Source organism: Rhinolophus hipposideros, assembly GCF_964194185.1.
Source record: "Rhinolophus hipposideros genome assembly, chromosome: 17".
Taxonomy (NCBI): Eukaryota; Metazoa; Chordata; class Mammalia; order Chiroptera; family Rhinolophidae; genus Rhinolophus; species Rhinolophus hipposideros.
The window spans coordinates 30,167,354-30,181,530 of record NC_138063.1 but is presented as its reverse complement, the minus strand read 5'-3'; the positions used below and the strand labels follow the sequence as shown (position 1 = coordinate 30,181,530).

General features: G+C 41.3%; 1 protein-coding gene across 9 annotated transcripts in view; it reads left to right on the top strand.

Moving 5' to 3' along the window:
* Positions 1–14,177, top strand: part of FHOD3 (formin homology 2 domain containing 3) — a 430,821-nt gene that overhangs the window by 330,132 nt on the left and 86,512 nt on the right. For 8 of the 9 annotated variants that reach the window (XM_081079071.1, XM_081079070.1, XM_081079066.1 and 5 more), the window contains 3 exons: positions 2,338–2,472; positions 7,012–7,062; positions 12,975–13,189. In XM_081079071.1, the coding sequence (XP_080935197.1) occupies positions 2,338–2,472; positions 7,012–7,062; positions 12,975–13,189 (401 nt within the window). The remainder of the gene's footprint in view (positions 1–2,337; positions 2,473–7,011; positions 7,063–12,974; positions 13,190–14,177) is intronic. The other variant, XM_081079067.1, reaches the window with a different exon arrangement.

Here is a 14,177-nt window from a genome sequence, read left to right as displayed (position 1 = left end):
ACCAACCTAATATATCTATAATTTCTACCAGTCATTATGCAAGAGGTATGGGAAACCCCTCCACTCTGATTATGGATTAGATTTGGCTGCATATAACAGGGAAAAAATCCAACAGCTTAAGCAAAATAAAAGTTATACAACATAATCTGGACTTCGTTTATGTGAAAGATAAATAAAATTCTATCTATGCCTAACTGTCCATGGCTGATACAGTAGGCTCCCTAGTGAGCCTGGAATATAGGGTTTGGTTATCTCCTTCCTTCTACTTCTCCTACCACCTCTGACTGATAACCAGGGGTGACTTGCCTTTTCTAGGAAGAATGGCTTTGGGACTTATGACAAATGTGTGTGATATAGAGTGACATCTTTCTCCTGCACTAAAGTACCTTGTGTTTCCTACCAGACAGGCATATTTTCACTGAATTGATATAGGATTTTATCCAAGCTCTATTTCAGAAATATTTGTATCTTAGTTTAGAAGTGTCCCTCCCACCCCCAATAAATGAAGGCCCAATTGTCCCTAAAGATTATGTTTATTATTCCCCCGAAGTCCAGCGGATTCTTCTTCCCAGCTAACCCCCTTCTTTATTTTTCACATAGTTATCTAATTTTCCCTTCTTTCTTCCATTCTCCTGAGTTAAAATTTCCTGTGATACCCGCCCCCCTTGATCCTTGACTGATGCCTCTGCACAGCTGGCCATCCCCATATGCCTGCTTCAGTGAACACTGTGTGTATTGTTAATTGTTAATTAACAATTGTTAATTGTTAATGTGGCATTTCCCAGAGTCAAGTGCTGTTTCTTGAACATGTTCTTGGATGCTTCTGGACATAGAATAAAATTTCCTTAATTCTGTTCAGATTTCAGACCATTACTAGGTCTTTTTCTACTACTCTGTCTTCCCATTACCTTATTTTTAAGATGACACAATTATCTTGAAGCACAATATTGAGAAACTGATGTATGGTAAAATATATTTAGTACATTTAAAGTAGAAAACAGTTTTAGACTGAATGTTCATTCTAGCTCATCAAAGTTGTACCATAGAACAACTTTAAAATGAATGTGTATATGTGAAAGAGAGAGAGAGAGAGAGAGACAGAGAGAGAGAGACAGAGAGAGAGAGACAGAGAGAGAGAGATTGACTGCTTTTGTGCCAAGCTTGTTGCTTAGTATTGTATTTTATTTTTATACTATTTTTAATGAGGAATAATTTAATTTATTTAAACTAAAACAAAAATATTTCTCCCACTCCCTGCCCCTGGCAACCACCAATATGTTCTATCTATGCGCTTGGTATGTAGGTATGTATATGTGTATGTATTTATTTTCTAGAGTCCATATATAAGAGCGATCATATGGTATTTGTCTTTGTCCATCTAACTTATTTTATTTAGCACAGTGCCTTAGAGGTCCATCCATGTTGTCACAAATGACAAGATTTCATACTTTTATATGGCTTAATAATATTCCTGTGTGTGTGTGGGGGGGATGTATCACATCTTTCTTATCCATTCATCCATCGATGGACATTTAGGTTGTTTCCATACCTTGGCTATTGTAAATAATGCTGCAGTGAACATGGGGTGTATATGTCTTTTTGAGTTAGTGTTTTCGTTCTCTTTGGATAAATGCCCAGAAGTGGAACTGCTAGATCATACGGTATAGTTCTATTTTTAATTTTTTTGAGAACCCTCCATACTGTTTCCCATAGTGGCTGCACTAATTTACATTCCAACCAACAGTGCACTAGGGTCCCCTTTTCTCCTCACCAGCACTTGTTTTATTTGTTGATTTATTGATGACAGCCATTATGACAGGCATGAGATGATATCGCATGGTGGTTTTAATTTGTATTTCACTTATGATTCTTGATGTAGAGCATCTTTTCATGTACCTGTTGGCCATCTGTATGTGCTATTTGGAGAAATGTCTATTCAGATCTTCCGCCCAATTTTTAATCAGATTGTTCGTTCTTTTGCTGTTAAGCTGTATGAGTTCTTTATATATTTTGGATGTTAGTCCCTTATCAGATATATAATTTGCAAATATTCCCCCATTCAGTAGGTTGCCTTTTCATTTTGTTGATGTTTTCCTTTACTTTGCAGAATGCTTGGTATTTTATATACATTACCATCCCCACTGCTGAAGGAGGTTATTTATCTCCATTTACAGATGAAGATCCTGGAACAAAAGACCTAAAACACTCAGTAATTTTCCCCAAGTACTACCTAGATTCTGGCATACCCTCAGTTCTAACCAAGGTCTGACTCATTCCTACTTCAGTACTTTTAAACACAGACCAAACTACTAAAACGTTAACTCATTATATCTTTAGGTCATCACTGAGTGGTCTTCTCACATCATCCTTTAGGCAGCACCAAGAGTCACTGGCAGCAGAGAGAGAGAGGCGGCGACAGGAGAGAGAAGAAAGGTTGCAGAGAATAGAACGGGAAGAAAGAAACAAATTCAAGTAAGAAGCATTTTAAGACTTTTTAAATAATGAATTGAAATTAAAGTGCATGTCTTCACAGTTCTGTATGGTTAATAATAGTGTTATAGGGTTAGGAAGTATTGTGTTTGCTTTAGATTTTGTCTCTATTTCCAAGGAAGAGAGAGACATACCTGATAAAGGCTAAATCTGGTTTGTTATGGCCTTTTTCCCCTCTAACTGTATGGCAGGTAGCACAGCCAGTAAGCCAAATACAATGATGGATTTGTGTATTCTTGAGTTATTCTCCATTATTTAAAATGGTTTTACCAGGCCTTCCTAAAGACAGAGAACCTAAATTTTCTAAACTTAATTTGCCATTTCCCCCTAAAGTTACTCTTATTTGATTCATATTCTATTGGACGCCTAAAAGAAAATGCTTCTCTCCCTTTGTGGTTTGCTTCTTGTTTCCTGTAGCAATCTTCAATATTTTTTACAACAATAATTCTCCTCTTAGGGGGAGAAACAGTCATTATGTTGATTACTCCCAGTCTCTGGGTCTCAGTCTAGCTCCAAGCATGTGCCTGGGTGTGGCCCACACCAGGTTCCATGCATAGCGGGTCTGCCCCTGCTGAGTCCAGCATAGCTGTTTCTCCTTCAGCCAGTTCACCTGTTCTCCCCACCCTCCTTTCCCCTCCCCTGGGCTTCATGTTGTGCTGTGCTTTAGAGGATGCAAGACACTTGCTGAGTCTTTCCTTACACATTTCATGCCTGCCACTCTTCCTTCCCCCACCTCTTTCTTTCCCCTCCTTTCCTCTTGTCTCCCTCTTTTCATCCCTCCCTTCTTCATCTTCCTGGTCATCTCCCTATAGCTTCTGCATTCCTTCTTCTTTTTCATGTCTCTCCTTGTCTCCATTTCCTGTTTCATCAGTTTGTTTTCTTTGACAAGCAATATTCCCATCAATTACTCCCAGTTAAACCTACAAAGAATGGGAAGCACTGTCGGTGAGGATTTACAGGTTCCATAACTGGTTTTTGTGTGTGTGTGTTTTTAAGAAGCCAGGAAAAGTACATGTAATTGTAGAAAGGGTCAAAATACGATCAGAGTTGTGAAGTTGCCTTAACTGTAACTCACTACTATGTGAAAACAAATATGCCAAGTCTGTGTTGAAATGCTAACCCTGGCTTATGTAAGGCTCAATTAATGGGCTTTATGAAGTAAACCAACATCAGCCCCCCATGATTGGGTGGCATACCCCAAGTTGTCTGATTTCTACCAAATGATACGTGGAAATGCCAGACCTGAATGCACCATTTCTCGGGAGGTAGCTCAGGAAGTTGTCACTTTTGGAAAGACCAATTTGTAAAACCCCTGAAACAGATTAAATGTTTCCGGAGTCAGGGCTGTCTGAGAGATTTGCACATTTTACCACCAAATAGCAGCAGAGAATCTGACTGAAACACCTGGAAAATTCAGGGATTAGTTTACACATCTAAAGGTTTTGACTGAAATCTCTTAAACCAGTACGGGTTCTGAGGAAAATGGAGTCAGCACACTCCCTCCTGTCTTTTCTGCGTCACTACATGCACCATAAACCCTGGACAGCATGCCTTGAGCTCTGAAAACTGAAGTACAAAAGGAGCAGGGGAATCGGGGAAGGAAACTAGCATTCAGAATTCTACCAAACCCATGGAAGTTTACCGTGTTTGCCCTCCAATATCACCTGGCGTGTTCTCAAAGGTACCCCCAAAACCCAGAAGCACATACCAAGTGTGCATTGAAAGAACTCTTACGAGAAGCCCTCTCTTTCTGGATGAAGGAGCAGCAAAAGGAATTGCTAAAGGCCACAGAATAGAGAAAATCTCCTGTTTTTTCATATTTTTTCCTTATCTCCTACCCTAGCCTCCAAGCAATATTGTTACAGAAGCACAGTGATGGCAGCAATGTCCAGACAGGTGCCTAAACTCCAAGGGAGGGGAACCCTTCCTCTAACCAGAAGAGCTGTGACCCCCAAGTGCACGAGGCAAATCACCATTTTTCTCTCTGTGTCCTCCTGCTGCATTGCCCTGGGAGCAGATGGGGTTACTGAGAGTATTCAGCAAAGCAGGGAAAATGAAGCCCGAGCCTTCTGGCTGAAGGACTAGGAAGGGAGCCCCAAGGAAGTCAGAAAATGGTAGGAAAGCCACAAGGAGTAGAGAAATCAAGAGCGCCCTTCTGAGCTCTGATATGTTCATGTGTGGCTCAGGACCTAAATAGCATAATGCAGGTTTTGAGAGCTAAGTACAGAGTGAACCACCACTCAGACCCCAGGCTGGCCACATAACACTAACAATATTTGAAAACTGAGCTAATATTAGAACCAATATCAGAAAACAGTCAGAATTTGCTGGCTGAATCTAACCTAGTGGATTGCCCACTAAAGGAGAACAAAAGAGAGCAGTCAAGTCTCTTCATAGAATTTAAAAAGGACCCAGGCTCATTAGAAAATGCCTTACATGTACAGAATGTACAAAATAATTTGTCATACCAAGAACCAGGAAAATCTTAACTCAAAGGGAAAAGAGAATCAAAATATGCTAACCACAAAAAAAACACACAGATGTCATTATTAGACAAAGACTTTAAAGCATCCATTATAAACAAGATCTAAGAAGTAAGGGGAAATAATTTTGAAACAAATGACAAGCTATATCTCTGCAAAGAAATGGAAGGTATAAAGAAGAACCAAATGTAAATACACGTGGAACTGAAAAATATGATAACCAAAATAAAAAATTCTTTGGATAGGCTCAGTAGCAGAATAGAGATGAGAAAAAAGTCACTGAATTTAAAGACAGAGGAGTAGAAAGTATCCAATCTGAAAAAACACAGCATTGAAAAAAAAATTTAACAGTGTCTCAGCAACCCATGGAACAATATCCAAATGTCTAGCATTCATATCATTGGAATCCCAGAAGAATAGTACATTGCAATATATATTCAGTCATTATGTTCTTGTGTGTGTGTGTGTGTGTGTGTGTGTGTGTGTGTACACACACAATCTCCAGAATCTCTCTGTGCTCTTAAATGACTAGTGAGATCTGTTTGGGACCAATAACAAATAGTGAACAGTTAATTATGAACATGGTGTCTAAAGATGGATTGCCTTGGTGTAATCCTCACTCTGTCAGTATATCAGATAGATAGATAGATAGATAGATAGATAGATAGATAGATAGATAGATAGATAGATAGATAGATATGCAATATTAAAATAAACCTTGTCTAGGAAGGAATGCTGATCATTAGGAAAAACCACACATAATTATGATGACTACAGTTCCTTCCTGAAAGTCTGAATGTCGAATGAAAAGAAATTCAAAAAAGAAATAGGAAAATCTATTTCATTTTTTTTGAATGAAATTTATTGGGGTGACAATTGTTAGTAAATTTACATAGATGTCAGGTGTACAATTCTGTATTACATCATCTATAAATCCCATTGTGTGTTCCCCACCCAGAGTCAGTAAAAAGTCATCCCTGGGATTCCCCAAATGACTGGCCTTACATCAGCCATTTCATTGATTTCAGCTATTTATGCTCCTTGTGTTTTTTCCTTGAATACCATCTAAAAGTTATGACTTATCTGTTCTTATTTTTGTTGAATATGGTCTTAGATTTCTTTGGTTATGGAAAAATTTATTTCTAGTATGGAAAGTGATGAGGATGTATATTTATAAATGATAACAAAGTTGAGTCCCTATTGCTTTTTCTCCCTCTCCTAACTTGGTTTTAGTTGCTCTGACTTACTGCCCTTTTATATCCAGTTACCAATGCATTGAGGGGTAGAAAACTACATTAGGTCCAATGTAGAACACCAAGATGTCAGAATTCTCCAGGAAAATATATGGTCCACTGGGAGGTGATTGGCCACACAGTCTTAAACTTGGATTCATGCTGGAACCTCACCGTCGGGAACAGAAAAACACACATTAAAATTGGACCAAGTTGGGCATTGTTTGAACTGGGTGCAGACAAAAGAGAATATACAAAGTAAGAGCTTCCATTGATCCCTGCGGAGGAACTGAGAATGTCAGGGATGGGAGAAAGAATCCTAGGTTGTGGAAGGGAAGCCCAAACTGAGGAGTGCAACACAAAATGGCCAAGGAACTTGGACTCACTCAGATTTCATTCTTAGATGACAATTGTGGAGATACCGGAGCCCGACTGGGTGTTAATCACCTCTGAACGCTATTGCTTGCTTGTCATTGCCATTTTTTATGTGTTGTTTAATCTTTTAAACAACCTTTGTTTCTCTTCCCCCCCCAATACTTGTTTTTCTTACCCATTAGTTATGTCTGTGTAAGTCCAGTAATTCTGTGTTTTCAGACATCCCTGTGATTTTATAGAAAAACCATTATATGTAGTATTTTTAATGTACAGCTCTTACACTTGGTTTTTAAAAATTCTACAACCGCTTTTCATTTCTGAGGCAATAGAGGGCTTTCATGATATACTGCTAAGAATTTCTTGGCAATTTTATGAGCATCTAAATATGTTATTTTCCTTCCTTATTTTGTTTCTTCTGCATATTCCACTAGCCGAGAATATTTAGACAAAAGAGAGGAGCAAAGACAAGCAAGAGAAGAAAGGTTTGTATATTTTTTCTTTTCCATTGTAACCAAATGACACATGTCTTTGCACACTTAACCAAGCATGCAGAGGAGACTGTGTTAATTAAAATATAATAGCTTCACCTAAGACACCCAAGACCTTGGGTAACTGGTATTTTGCAGAATAGAATGTCTTGGTTATCTAAAACTTTCAAGAAAATACAGATTTACTATTTAGTGCCATTGTGGTGTGAATTATACGTCTGTTCCTCCAAAATTCTTCTTCAAATGAGCTCATTATTTTAGTGTAACACATTGACATGTGGTATATATTTAAATACCTTGCACCACCACTACTGAGCCTGGGTTAGGTGACCCCACTGCATGCTTCCAGGTCACCTTTTCAGCATTCCTGCCACAAATACTTGAGCACCCACACTATGCCAGGCACTGGGTGTGCCTGATCACTTATCTGTCTCCCTACTGAGCTGCACCCTTTCCTGGATGTCAAGAGCCATGCCTGGATTTCCTGGGTTGTCAGAGCCTGCCACAATGCTTGGTACATATCAGGCACTTAGGAAGGATGTATGAAATAAATGAGCAAATGAACTAACAGCTTTATTTAAAATATTCAAACTGTAAATGAGTTTTTTCATTTCAAGGACAACATGCTTTGAATCCCATTAGAAGATACAAAGTTAATGTATTCGATGTCTGATACACTTAGACAAGTAAAGGAAACTGCTTTGGGAAGAACAGCAAGACAAATGTTTACTGGTAGCACTGCCGTTATTCTCTCTACCACCAGATGGGGTTACTGCATGGAGAAATGGAAAGGCTGATTCCATACCACAGGCAGTTGAGAACCTAACAATCTCTGAACTATGCCAATAAAAAAATGGAATTGTGCTAATTTTTTTAGACACCATCAGCTAAGTAGATCAGGACAGTCTAGGGCAGGAAGGAGTGGAGTCTGCCTGTGTTCAAATAAGAAATTAGATGGTTAGGTCAGCCTCATAAACAAAACTATGGCATTGCTTTAATTCCAACGTTTTTGATTATTACCATCTTAATTAATTGTGGTTAGCAAATTTAGAGTGAAAGATGCTGATAAAGAAACAAGAAACTCCTATTTCTCTAATTTAAACCTGTTTTTGACATTGGGGGCCATGACATATACTTTTACTGAAAGTGCTTTTGACTTTATGCCCAGGCTTAAGAAATCAAATTTTAGCTTTTTTTTTGTTTGTTTAGCTTTCCTCCAGATTCTGCTTTTTTTTTTCTTTTTTCAGATTTTCCTCCAGATTCTGCTTTTTTTCCTCTTTTTTTTTTTTCTTCAGATTTTTATATCTTGACTGTCAGATAATTTCTGCACAGGCAAATCTTAAAAGCTCCTGGGAAGATGTCAAGGTCTGAGCTGGTTCAAACGAATCCCAAAATTTTCCAAACCACCAAAGACTACCTTTTTCTGAATATGATTTTCTGTTCTTTTCCCCAAAGCAGAGCATCACTTATGCCTTGAAAACTTGTCCAGTGGAGGTTGCCACTCCTCTCCTGTCTTGTCTTGTGTTGACCTCAGCCCTTGCCCTCATGCCTCCCTCCTGCCTGGACCTTCTTACCTGCTGCAGGAGCAGGCTCTCCACAGTCCCATGTGAGAGACCTTTCTGTACAGCCCAGCTCTCTGTTTACATGGAGGTTTGGGGAAGCAGCCAAGCATTTTCCTTTGGTTTGGACCAGCCACTCTCCTTGGTTAGTTTTCATCTTGAATTCCCTGGTGAAGATGGGAGTGAGAGAGATATACTTTCATCCCGTTTGGAAAGCTGTTGGGGGTTCCTGGGAAGCCAGGAAAAGATAAGACTTCCAAGTATAATGGACTTTGGAAATGGATGAGGGAACTGATGGAGATCAGAGGTGGAAAGAGTTTCAGAAATAAGAAAGAAGACTCTATTAACTCTTCATGATTTAGCCAGTTGTGTGTGTAGGGTTCTGTGCTTCTCACTCTTAATGCAATGACTGAGACAAAGATGGCCAGAGTCACAGCAGAGGGTTTTTCGAGGTTTGTAACATCTAGTGTAACAAGATCAATGTCATTTTGCTATTTTGAGATATAATGGCCATCCAGACACATTTGATTTTATCTTGGTTTATTTCATGTCATCTCATTCCATTATTTCAGGGAAACTGTTTTATTGACAGTGACGCAGTCCCAGAGTAGTTTCTGTTGAGGTGCTCCTTCTAATTTTTTTAAATATTAGAAAAAAGGCTTTATCTGATGATGATTGATTTGAGTGACACTCATGAATAATTTTATTTTAAGGGAGTAGTAAGGAATGTGATTCAGGCTGGGGGCATGTTGGGGTAAGGGTCAGGGTGGGGATTAGTTTGAGGGGGTCGGCAGGACATGGAGAGGAAATGCCTAATGGCAAGCAGGACCATGGGAACAGAGTACAAGTAAAAGGTCAGGACTGGGCTAGGATTTGGGAAATGATGCATGAAAATGATCGATGAATCAGGAAGACAAGATTCAGAGCCCTGCTTAGCAGGTCTGAGGACAGTAGAAGTTAGAGGGAGCCCGATTTTGGTTTAATGTAAGGGAGAATTTCTGAGGAGTAAGACAGGAAAAGTCATCGGTAAGTAGGTTCAGGTTAATCTAAAGTCGAGCAGGGTTTCTCTAGGGTCCTGTGCAAAGAGACTGGTCCTGCGTATGACCCCTTGGCTGCAGTACCAGTGCTGCCACCCACACTCATGGTGAAAGTTGAGCTTATCCCAAAGGTTTGTTTGACTGTCTCTCCCAATGACCTGTGAACTCCAGGAGGTGGGGGTTTTCCTTGTTTATTGTTAAATCTCTAGTGCCTACTGCAGTTCTTAGCACATGAGAGGCACTCAACAACTATTCAATAAATAATGAAAAGGCAAATGAATAAAAAGATACGGACAGAGGTAAGATAACTAAGAATGTTTTCATGAAGGCAGCAAAGGTGAAAAGTCTTTCCTTGGGGCTGTGGTCCGTGGATAGAAAACCCCGTGCTTTGTTCATGCAAGACTTCATCAGACTCTGTGAGTTGGGGGCTGCGTCACTAGGCCCCAGGGATTTGTACTAGTCCTTGCATGGGCTGGTGGGCTCCTGGGTCCAAGTACCGTTGGGCCCTTAAGTGGTGACACTCAGAGTCACTCTATAAGGGAAGGTCATGATATGAGTCCAGCCTCCTCCCCAAGAACAGCTGGAGGTGTGTGGGAGGCCAGGAGAGCTTGCTGAGCTGTCCCGCTGTAAATGCCAGGTGACCTGGCTCTCCCAGTGCATACTGGTCCATCTTAGCACTCCAGCCATTGTAGGCGAACTCTGCTGCTACCATTTTAGAAAGATTTAGTGGCTCTTGACATCTGGGCCTCCCTGCACCTACCACTTGTTAAAGTTTTTAATTGTGGCAACATACACATAACATGAACTTTACCGTTTTAACCACCTTTAAGTGTACAAATCAGTAGGATTTGGTACATTCACATTATTGTGCGACCAATGTCCAGACCTCTTTCCATTTTGTAGAACTGAAACACTTGCTACCGTTTACACAAGTCGCCATGCCCCTCCCATGCCATTTTTGTCTACAACATGCACATCCAGGCATAATTCAGATTAAACCTGTGACTCTTCTCGTGCCATCTGGTACGAGTATGGCATCCGTGAGACCAAAGGGTACACAGGAATTGTCTCGGAGTCATATTTATCCAGACTCTGGATGAGAAACCCTTGGAGTCCCCCAGAAAATGGGGTGAATGCTTTGGCTTCCAGCACATGTCTGCCAACCTGGCTGCCCACTGGATGGGGTATGGTGGGGCCAAGACCAGGGCCGGGCCGTCTATAATAAAGGTCATGAATGGGTTGTCTTCTTGGCTTTGTTACCGCTCTCTCTTCAGTCAGTTTTGCTGAGTACCCTTTCCTGCTTCAGGATTCCTATCTCCCGCACCCGGGCAGGTCCCCTTATTTATACATCTTTCCTTGCCTGCCCCTTTCTCCTGTTGCAGAAGGCTTGGACTCGGTGCAGGAATGTCTGTGCTCACAGACTCCTCCTGGGCTTGCAACCTTCCTGGTCTTGAGTTTGCCACTATCTCATTTAAAATATGTCTCCTACGGGCTCTGAGTCTTGCTCTCAAGATCACTTTCTTCCAAGATTCCCATCACCTCCATAGCCAGGTGGTTTTTCCTTGCTGGTCAGAATTAAATTCAGAAATACTTTCCTTTTGTCACCCCACCTACCTTTTGAGAGGTGACGTTGTTGGAAAGGAAAACCCAGAGTTTCTAAAGCTCTCTCTCTAGGCATAGCTTTTTCATCCTGCAACTGTGAGGCAGCTGCTCTTGGAGCCAACGTCAGATGTTTGTATGTGTGCAGACCCACCACACATCTTTTATCAGAGATTCACCGTGGAAGTAAGCTCACTGCCCAAGCAAGTGAAATAGGGTGCAATTGCCTTGTGGTCATCCTGTGCTTCAGGTGGCCCTCTGAAGGCGGGGTGCTTCCTTGCAGATTCCTCCCTGCATGCTTTGCCTGTTTCCCATCAGCCGACAAGTGCAAGGCGCCAAGAGAAAGAACAAAGGAGGGTAATCTTCCTGTTCTCAAAAATCCTATTATCTGCTTGTTGAAAACATAGACATGTGAAAAGATGACTAACTATGCCAGGCAATAAATGTAAAATGCCATCTGAGTTGAATGGACGACATATCCGACATGAGTTCAGAGGCAAGGCCAAGATCACTTCCAGCTGTGATGGTCAAGGCAGGCCTCACAGCAGAAGACACCCATGCAAGCCTGGCTTGAAGGATGGGCTGCCGTTGGACTGGCAGGGAAAGGGCTGGTGATTGTAGATGTGGGGCAGCCACGCCTACCTAAAGGATGGATGAAGAAATGCATGCTTTTTAAATGCAGTTTTAAAGGGTTTGTATAGCTGCCCCACCTTTCTTATCCCGGTGAATTAGGAGTGCCATGTAGGGACGAGGGTGGGCCCGAGTTGGGGGCTTGCCCATTGGAAGGAACTGAAGCAGTGAATCTGGATGGATGTGAGTGAGAGTCTTGAATAAGCTGTTTCAGAGTTTAGTGGTGGGTTAGATAGTCAGAACCTGGCTACAGCTGAATTCATAAATTTATTTCTGAGCAAATAAGGGTGGGTAAAATTAGCAGACATCTGGAAGAGGCACGTATTTCAAAGTTATTTTGGTCTGATCTATAAAGCGTACCACGAGGAATATGATTGGTAGCTGGTCTTAATAAACAGTTAGTGGGTTCTGCCTGCCTGAAATGCAAAACAGATGTATCTTTGTTCTTTTAAACTGACTTTGATGAATAAACTATATGTGACGTCAGGTCCAAGCTATTGGATGTCTGAGTCCGACTGAGAAATATTTTAGAATATAAAAAAGTTTCCATGGTCGACACTGAGAGAACAAAGTGAATTCCAGTCGCATTGCTGTTAGCATTGAAGCAGGTTCAGAAATTCAGGGAGGCCTTCATCCAACACCCCCCTTTTGGTATTTTGGGGGCACTGTTTCTCTCTGCCACACCAGGGCACCGTCCCATTTCACAGCTGTGAGCTCTGAGGATGTGTGGTTTTCAGCTGTCACTGCTGGGCCGTTTTGATGGTCAATTGTTGTTTTGCTTATTTGTACAAATGTTTCCTAAAAGAGTGAACTAGGATTCTGCAGCAGTGATCCAGTATCTGGAGACTGTGTGATGTGGCCATTCCCCCCAATTTGTTTGGTTCTGAATGATGAGAGATTTTTAATCATTAGCATCTTGGCTTTGCTGGGTGTTTCTGGCAGACTGGCCCTCCAGCCAGCCCTGCGTTGTGCTGTGTGCATCAGGAAACCAGCTCACTCTGCAGGTGTTTCGTCCATAAACAAGCATCAGCCACGGGCTCCTCTTTCTTTTTACGGAAACCCTTTGGAATTTAACTTTCAGATACAAATACTTGGAGCAGTTGGCAGCTGAGGCGCATGAGAAGGAACTGAGAAGCCGGAGCGCAAGCCGGGGCAGAGCTGACCTCTCCTTGGACCTGACCTCACCGGCAGCCCCTGCTTCCCCTGCCCCTCTGAGCCCTAGCCCTTCATCTCTAGACTCACAAGAGGCTCTCACAGGAGTATCCTCCTCCCCAGGAACACCTCAGCATTCCCAAGGTGAGTGCTGGGAGAGGAGAGGGAAAACTGATGGGTTCATTAACACCTGACAGGCTTCTTCTGGGCAGTCGTAACCATTCCTACCTGCAAACTCATAGAGGGAATTAAGGATAAGCTTGCAGGGTGACTGCAACCTGTGCTGCCACAAAAATAGATGTTTTCAGGGCCATTTATATTAAAACGAAATTATTTGTAAATATTGTCAGTGGTCACCGAAAAAGGAGAATACTGAAAATAAGAGTGACTGTGACATTGAAACCTATTAGATTGGTGCAAAAGTAATTGCGGTTTTTGCAATTTTTATTTTTTCCTGACCTTTTAAACCGCAATTACTTTTGCACCAGTCTAATAAATGATAGGGTTTTAACACTGTACTCTATAATTTGGATTTTATTTATTTGTTTGTTTATTTATTTATTTATTTGATCTGCCCCATAAACTGGCCACCTTGAAATGTTCTTACCCTAGGAGTTGTTGGTCTGGTTGAAATTAAACTGATGGAGAATAAAATTAATCAGTGCAAGCCAGGAAATATGTGGACCTAGTGAAAATAGGAGTTAAATGTTGGAAAAGAAAAAAATTGAAAATAGTAAAGATTACTGGCACGTGGTGTGGGTGGAGGCGCTTGTGTGCAGACAGATAGGCTCTCCCTGGAAAAATTCCCTGTCGCCTTAGCTTTATTTGGAGAAAAACAACGATATTGTACATTGCAGCCTTGAAGCATCAGCTGTTTTCCTGACTGCCCTGCGAATTGTGGGTCTGTTTGCTTTCACATTAGCAGAGAGGATGGTTCTTGGGCACAGGCGCCTACAGAGTGTGTGCTGATTAAGCCTGCAGCTAGCTCTCTTTGGTTTAATCGAGTGTTATGGCTTGTCGCCGGCTGCAGTCTTAGCCAGCTGAAGAAGACAACAGAGACACTAGACTTTTAACTCTAGGAGGGTTGACTAAATATGGTGCAAAGATTAATTTAAACAAGGCAGGACTCCAT